General features: G+C 36.9%; 1 protein-coding gene across 1 annotated transcript; it reads left to right on the top strand.

Annotated features, from left to right (window-relative positions):
• Positions 1-2062: 2062 nt before the first annotated feature.
• On the top strand, positions 2063-7356 carry admp (anti-dorsalizing morphogenic protein; the record flags this gene model as incomplete). The annotated part of the gene is made up of 5 exons (XM_081373935.1): positions 2063-2363; positions 3437-3573; positions 3655-3777; positions 5291-5483; positions 6929-7356. The coding sequence occupies 5 exons, from the start codon at positions 2063-2065 to the stop codon at positions 7354-7356; spliced, it is 1182 nt and encodes a 393-aa protein (XP_081230061.1).
• Between the last annotated feature and the right edge of the window lie 2024 nt (positions 7357-9380).

The raw sequence follows: 9380 nt of genomic DNA, 5'->3' as shown, positions 1-9380 counted from the left end.
AATTATGTAAGAAGTATTTTGTAAATAAAATCTATGTTAGAAAATCTTTCAGTCTACCATCTTTGGACTACATGACAAGATGCACTAAAGAGTGTTACACATGCAAATCATGCCTCAGCTTTAAATCACGTTACAAATCAACCAATAATTAAGGCATTAGCAAGACATGCAAATGACAAAGAGGCGTCGCATATGCAAAATAGCCTACAAAATACTGTAATCCCAACAATATATTTATAGAGATGGAATTCGTCTTAAAAAAGTTAGACATACAGACAGACAGATAGATAGATAGATAGATAGATAGATAGATAGATAGATAGATAGATAGATAGATAGATAGATAGATAGATAGATAGATAGATAGATAGACATACAGACAGACAGATAGACAGACAAAGAGATAGATAGACAGACAGATTTATAGATAGATAGACATATATATAGACAGACAGACAGATAGATAGATAGATAGATAGATAGATAGATAGATAGATAGATAGATAGATAGATAGATAGATAGATAGATAGATAGATAGATAGGCGTATGGATAGATAGACAGACAGACAGACATATAGACATGAATAGATAGATAGATAGATAGATAGATAGATAGATAGATAGATAGATAGATAGATAGATAGATAGATAGACAGACAGACAGACAGACAGACAGACAGACAGATAGACAGACAGATAGACAGACAAAGAGATAGATAGACAGACAGATTTATAGATAGATAGACATATATATAGACAGACAGACAGATAGATAGATAGATAGATAGATAGACAGACAGACAGACAGACAGACAGACAGATAGACAGACAAAGAGATAGATAGACAGACAGATTTATAGATAGATAGACATATATATAGACAGACAGACAGATAGATAGATAGATAGATAGATAGATAGATAGATAGATAGATAGATAGATAGATAGATAGATAGATAGATAGATAGGCGTATGGATAGATAGACAGACAGACAGACATATAGACATGAATAGATAGATAGATAGATAGATAGATAGATAGATAGATAGATAGATAGATAGATAGATAGATAGATAGATAGATAGATAGATAGATAGATAGATAGATAGATAGATAGATAGATAGTATTTGCAGAGGCCTAATATAGTCTATCAAGGTTTAAGAGGCATTTAATGATGCTTCAGTCGTGGCCTTCTTTGATTTTGAAGCGTCACAACACAACAACTCAAAAACTAAAATAACTGATTGCAAAAATGCATTCATCTTAAAGCAACATCAAAGCTCCTTTATGACAATATAAGAAGAGCTCCTGCCAGCCATGAGTATATTAATAAATCTCGGATCAGGGGATTCAAACACACTATAATGAGCCCTAATGAAAACAAACACACCAGATGAGAAATTAAACTAGTCTAAACGGCCCAGAAAACTCACTCACAATTACATTAACTATCTATTGATTCAAACTCGACGAGAATTGAGCTCATTTATGCAAATCCAGTCCTGCGTGTTAAAATGAGGTGATTTTTAATTTGCTCAGACTCAAATATCTATTTGAGCAGGTGTGTGTGCCATTAACATGAAAACACAGGGCGCATGCTTTCGAAATAATCGTTCCCTGTATCCCATTATCCTCGTTTTGTCTCAGTTAATGGATCCATTCTGAAGATAGTTAACCACCCGTCGCGCGCAAACCGCGCGCAAAAGACTCTTCAAGACGGGCGAAATGTAGTGCATTAAAACATCTTACCTATAGATTTAACCTTTTTCTTTCATCTAAATACATAAGGCTTATTTGCAGCAATGCACATTTGATAAACACTAATTTCCTCCCAGGATCTCTCGAGGACCACCAGTCCTGTTCGCACCTCGTTAACACCGCCATTAGATTTGCTTTACATTCACTGATTGTTGATTTACATTTGCGACTAAATAGCAGCTCTTTATGGCTGTTGACCGAAGACTTTGGGCCAACATCATATAAACCGGTGCCACTCCGGTGGAGCTTCAGTTAGTCCAGTTCCAGCCTACCAAACACCGTCTCAGAGGATTTCATCATCATGTTGCCTGCAGTGATCTGGATCTCCGTGATGATGGGACTCGCCATCAGCAGACCGTCTCTCAATTACCTGGAAAACCACTTTACAGTGCAGAACGAGTCCGAAGAAGTGCGTTCCGAGGCGATTAAGAGGCTTTTGGAGGTGTTTGGGATGGAGGATCCTCCTGCTGCACTGGTTCGGGGACACAAACAGCCTCCCCAGTACATGCTGGACCTGTACAACACCATCGCAGATGTGGACGGGGTCACCAAAGACCCCTCGCTCCTGGAGGGAAACACGGTCCGAAGCTTCTTCGATAAACGTAAGATACTTTCTGATTTCTTTTTTCATTTGAAGTGGGAAAGTGGACATTAAAAAGAACATTTGGGATGGAAAAGTGTTGGAGAGCAGTTGTCGTCTTCTCACAATGCGCTCACGCTAAAAACGATGGGATGTTTCAACTCATGTTTGGGTCACATATGGACAAACGTTGGGTTTAAAAATATAAGAAATGAAGCCAACCGTTGGATTTAAACAATTACCAAAAATTACCAATCTTTGGATTTTACATTTTTTACAAATTAAACCAACCGCTGGGTTTAATAAATAAATAAACCAACCAACCGTTGGGTTTGTCCATATGTGACCCAAAAATGGGTTGAAAGAACCGAGTTTTCAAAAACTGATCACATGTAATCCGGATTTGTTACATTTTAAAATACTTGTAATCAGACAAGTTATTTTTTATTGATTACATGGTTAGGCTACATTTTATTCTCACAATGGCGTTAAATTATTAATTCATTATTCATGTTGTTGATAACAATAATGAAATATATTTTCTTTCTATAGGCTATGTATTTTTATATCAATATGGTACAAGATAAACAAGTTGTCAAAAGTAATCTAAAAGTAATCTAAAAGTAGTCAGATTGTATTACCTTAAATGTTTACGTAATGGATTAAGTTACTAACTTATTTGGAATTAGTATCCGACTACAATTCGTAATTAATCTACACAGCACTGAATATATTTGTCTACAAAACTAAACTTTTAAACAAATGCCTGAATCATGAGAAACATTCGGATCAAATACTCAATATTATGGTAATACCGTTGAATTCCTATTTTAATTATGAAATGTGGAATTGAATAAGAGCATATCTTTAAAAGTATAAGTGTAGTTGTATGTTTTAGTGTGAAGTTTAACTTTAGGCATGTACCAAAATATTTAAATGTGAAGTTTTGAGAATGGCTCATTAACCAATATTGATCAGCCGCTATCCTGAATATCGAGTTGTTGTTGTTTTTTGTGATAGTTACAGGCCTCACGGTAAAAATGCACAAAGTACATGTCATTTCACATCATGAATTCTCTGTCCATCTCTCTGTAGTGCACAGTGAGCACGTGGAGTTTCTCTTCAACATGTCCACGGTGGCCAAGAGTGAGAAGATCCTGACGGCCGAGCTTCATCTGTTCAAGCTCAGACCTCAAGCGTCTCTCGCCTTCAACAGGCATCACTTCTGTCAGGTACGCTACTATATTACTCTCCAGAGGAAAACAACAAAGTAAGTTCTTCTGGTTAATCATGGAAGTGGTGTTTCTCTACAGGTCAGTGTCTATCAGGTTCTCGACAGCAGTAAAAAGAACGTCTCACAAGGGAAGAAGCTGCTCTCGTCCAGACTGGTTCCCATCCATTCCAGCGGCTGGGAGGTCTTCACCATCACTCAAGCCGTAAGTAGCCTAGGCTATGAACGAAAATGAGCGATTTACACGCACAATTGTTTCAATCGGACAGAGGGATAGCGTCCGAGCAATATTGGTTAATGAGCCATTCTCAAAACTTCACATTTAAATATTTTGGTACATGCCTAAAGTTAAACTTCACACTAAAACATACAACTACACTTGAAGAGTTCAGATGCAAAAGCCTCTAAGTGCCATCTGAAATTTTCTTCTAGAATGATCATTTTTATAAAGCTCGTATATTTAAGTTCAGTAATTTCACTGAAATGACAATTAATAGGTAATTTGCATTGCCATTTAAGTGAAATTACTGAACTTAAATATACGAGCTTTATAAAAATGATCATTCTAGAAGAAATTTTCAGATGGCACTTAGAGGCTTTTGCATCTGAACTCTTCACTTATACTTTTAAAGATATGCTCTTATGCAATTCCACATTTCATAATTAAAATAGGAATTCAACAGTATTATCAAAATATTGAGTATTTGATCCGAATGTTCAGGCATTTGTTTAAAAGTTTAGTTTTGTAGACAAATATATTCAGACTGAATTCATTCCGATTGATGAATCTGAATGTAGTGTTTACATAACGGCCAGACATGTGATCGGGTTGATGTGTGTTTATATGGAATATAATGGGAATATATTTTTTGACATGCGCACACTGCACGAATATAGCCTACAGTTTCCCACTGTTTGCGCATAATAACCATTCTACATTGAACTTTATATTTATCCATTTCTGGTCGTAATTTGGAGACTATGACATATGAACTGTTTATATTTATCATGCAGTAAAACTGCCCAAAACCAGTTGTCTGTGGATGACAATCCGAAACAAGGACCGGTGGGACATTGTCCTGCTCCACTTCACAGACGCTGAGTGAAAGGAGAATTTAAGAATGACGGGACACTCATTTATAAGACAGTTTATTCAACAGGAATAACAGCTCGTTCCGCGCGTCATACGTCATTACGCTATTTCTACATCATTGCACATGCGCAGTGCTTTCAGTTTCGGTTTTCAAGCCGATCAAGTGTTTACATGTCGTCTCGATCGGATTAGAAAAGGAATAAACCGACCCTTTCAATCCGATCGAGCTCAATCAGATCGATTAATGTGTTTACATGAAGGCTTTTTTGAGCCGTCAATCCCATTACTAATGGATTATTAGGTTGCATGTAAACGTAATCTCAGGTTTTGTTTAAATTAAAAGGTTAGCCGGTATCTGAATGTGTTTTAGAACAGGCCCAAAGAGTTGCTTGTGCAAATATATTGACTAACTACATTTCTGTTTATTCAATTCACATTTATTTGTATAGCGCTTTTCACAGTACACATCATTTCAAAGCAGCTTTAAAGAAAATGCATGTGTCCACATTACAATTTAGACTGATATGTTATCAGAGGAAACTGTCTTTTCAGAAATGTACATATGCAAAATCACAGTTAGCTAAAAATTTATTAATTTAAACACTGTAATGATTGTATCTGGAAGGTGCGCTCTTGGACGTCAGATGAGGGCAGTAATCTGGGGGTCCTGGTCTCGGTGAGGACTCTGGCTGGTCTTCAGATGGACCTGAAAAGTGTGCGTTTCGCATCAGACCGTCATCATCATCACAGCAAACAGCCCATGCTGGTCCTGTTCACCGACGACGGCAGGCGGGCGGCTTCTCTCGAGACTCCGAAAGGTAGGACATGTGCATCTCTTTATTATCTCAACTGTCCTCTTACACTGAGTACAGTCTCCTGCTTCTCATATACAGGACCTCTACCCAAAACAGCATCGGATAGACTCAAATAAATACATTTCAAGACATCTTGCTTTAAACTAGCGCTTATTCAAACCAGGGAGTTTGGGGGTCTGTGGAAAAATGTAACAAGTAAATGGTTAAAAAAAACAAGCAAAAAATAAATAATTAAGTGGTATAGTAAATAAAATATAGTATATTATTCATTATAAAATATTTAGTAAATAATAAAACATAAACTTGATTAATTTATTAAAACAAAAATAGTTTAAATAAATGTAAAAAAGAAACAATACTTAAAAGAATACAGTACAGTACTATAGTGAGTATAAAAACATGTAGTGATGCAATAGAAACAGCGTTATTATACTTAACTAAAACTAAAACATATTTCCATTACTTGAAATACAATAAACATTAGCTGAAATAAAATAAAATAAAAACTTATATATATACATACATATTTACCTATATAACATATATAGACTTTTTTTTAAATGTCTATATCAACATTTTATAGATATTTAAAACAACTAATAAAAATTATAAAAAATACCCAACAAAATTGCTGAAACTTTAACTAAAATTAAAATGGAAAATAAAAAATGAGTATCTCAATGATGCTAAAATAACACTGAATAGAAATGATTTTACACATTTATAATATTTTTTTTTTAGGATGAAATGGGAACATACTTTTAATATAGTAATATGGAAAGTATATATTATAAAAAATAAATGTATGATAAAATATATTACTAGTTAGCAAAATATATATATTTGAAAAATACACTTAAATTTTTTTTTTAAAGTTAGGGGCTCCTCACACAAGTATGATCATATTTGGGGTCGGCGGCACCTAAACGCTCCTTCATGTCTCTCTCTTGAAACCAACACTGAAGTGACTTAAACTGCAATTCATCGACTGGCCACTAGAGGCTCCAAAAGAGAGTCAATCCCATAGACCCCCATGTTAAACTGCCCAACTTTACAGCAGGAAAAAACATGTTTACAGCCTGGTACAAAAAGTGGTTTTGGTCTATATAGCTAATTTTGTCCTTCATGACGACTGTGAGGGGGGTGATTTTTTTTATAACTCATCCGTTTAAATTATATTAAGCCTTAAAGTTGTGCATAATTAAGGGCGTGGCCACTTGAGTGACAGGTGGATTGCCGCTGATGTCTCTACTAGCCGTCTGTCTGCTTTCTGTTAGCGTCACGTCACATCCGCCTCTTTGCCCATTCGTTTATCCGGGAGTGACGCGCTGCCAAGATGGCGACGTCCGGAAGAATGCTCTTCAGAAACCTATGAGTGACGTCACGGACACTACGTCCATATTTTGTTACAGTCTACGGTTCTAACCTGCACTCCTCTTTCTCTTCAGGTTCAGATGATTCTCCCGTTGGAGCAAGCCTCCCGTTTCCCAGCCTCCCTCTCCCCGCGGGGCCCCGTCGAAGCGCTCGATCCGCAGACTTTGACGACAGCGCAGAGAAGATGCCGTGTCAGCGTCTGCCTCTCTACGTGGACTTCGAGGAGATCGGCTGGTCGGGGTGGATCGTGTCTCCGCGCGGATACAACGCTTACCACTGCAAAGGCTCCTGTCCGTTTCCCCTGGGTCAGAACATGAGGCCGACCAACCACGCCACGGTCCAGTCCATCATCAACGCCCTCAAACTGACCAGAGGCATCGAGACGCCCTGCTGCGTCCCGGACAAACTCTTCAGCATCAACCTGCTGTACTTCGACGACGACGAGAACGTGGTGCTGAAGCAGTACGATGACATGGTGGCGGGAAGCTGCGGCTGTCACTGAGAAACATTGTTCTTCTGTCAGAACTGTTGAGGATTGTTTAAACTGGACTTTTGTGTCAGGATGAAATTGTAAAAATATGTAAATAGACATGAAATTTTAATATATGGAGGAGCTTGAGTCGGTCACTTGTAAAAGATGTAAATTTGTACATTGCATGTTGTGAACTATTATAAAGTCTAAATAAATTCTTACACAAATATGATGGATGAGGGATTTTTTTTTTACTTATTATTCTCTTCATATACTTCAAATACAAACACAAAGGTTAACAAAGCATAACATGTTTCTGCTGCGGCTGTCACTGAGAAACAAACCTGCCAATCACTGAGGTGTTGAGGATTCCCAGCAAGCAATTTTGCTATTATTTGCTATAAAAGACGTCTAATAGCCGTCCAAACACAGCCTAGGCTAAAACAAGGCCAAATTTGGGCTGTCAGTGAAAATGTACTAGACGTTTAAACCATCGCCTGAGGATAGACTATTCATCAATTAGATAAAGAAATGAAATGAGTGAAGAAATGAAACCGAACACCTTGTAATCACGGTTTACTTTGCTGACATGATGGAATATCACACATCTCACAAGTTATTTTGGCAAAAACGACATGTAACCAAAGTCAAGGTTATTTTGGCTATAAGTGTGTTACTAATAGCCGGACTATATCGGGTCTATAGTTAACCTAGACGGTGAAATGACGGATATTGCTTGCTGGGTTGCCAGCAGTGTTTATGCTGTGAATCTGGACTGGACTTGCAAGGATAAAGTTGTAAATTATGTAAATAGACATGAAATTTTAATATATGGAGGAGCTTGAGTCGGTCACTTGTAAAATATGGAAATTTTTACATTGCATGTTGTGAACTATTATAAAGTCTAATATAAATTTACAAAAATGATGGATGAGGTTTTATTTCTGTGGTTCGTGGCATATATTGCAAATACAAACACCTTTAAAAGGAAGATCAACAAAGCATGACATTTTTCTGATGTAACATGCATGTTATATACGGCATCTGATCTTATCTGATCTGTCCATGTGTCTTCCCATGGGATCATATAGGAAAAGGGCCAACAAAAGCAACAGGTGACAGGTAGAGTATGAGCGGATCGCCTCCTATAGAGTGAAAGTAAAAGAGAGAGAGAGAGAAAACAAGCGGTAAGAAGTAAAACAGCTGCAGGGCTTCCACAGGATCAACTGATACCGTTCAGCTTCTGTGCCAACCAATTAAACTCACAATGGTCAACTAGTGCACGAATGCGTGCATATTTAATGCCATAATTGAGATGCATATTAACACAATACACCAGGCTGCTTTTCACGAGATCTCTAGTCAAAACTTTATCAGGAAGATTACTGAAACCAGGATGAAAGAGGTGAATCTAATGCATGGGTCACATTTAACTCATCCAGAAAAAAAAAGAAAAAAAACACCAGAAAAAATTTAAATACAAAATATAAATTTAGCATAGAATATATTGCTTAACTGTCACACACACACACACACACTAACCCCGACCCCTAAACCTACCCATCACACAAAACTTTCTGCATTTTTACATTTTCAATAAACCTTTAATTACTTTATTTTTATACCAATACCAATGAGGACGTCCCTAAAGGAAGGTTTTTTTTTTTGGAGATTTTGGTCACTTCTGGGTAAAATATAGTTAAGTAGACATACACATACACACACACACACAGAGAGAGAGAGAGAGAGAGAGAGAGAGAGAGAGAGAGAGAGAGAGAGAGAGAGAGAGAGACAGACACACACACACACACACACACACACACACACACACACACACAGTATCTTATTTTAAATTGTAATAATATTTCACAATATTACTGTTTTTACTTTATTTTTGCTCAAATAAATGTAGCATTTATACCAGCAAAATTATTTTTTATGGTTTAAACAGAGTTTTAAAAAAAACAATGTCAGGTTAGCAGTTTTTGCTGTGTGTGAATCAGTCAGTAATCTGACGCTGTTAACCCGCTCTCTGTTTGACCGACAGCACGCAT

This window comes from Scardinius erythrophthalmus (assembly GCF_964197995.2).
Source record: "Scardinius erythrophthalmus genome assembly, chromosome: 9".
NCBI lineage: Eukaryota > Metazoa > Chordata > Actinopteri > Cypriniformes > Leuciscidae > Scardinius > Scardinius erythrophthalmus.
Note: the sequence above shows the minus strand (reverse complement) of the source record. Positions and strands in the feature narration are given on the sequence as shown.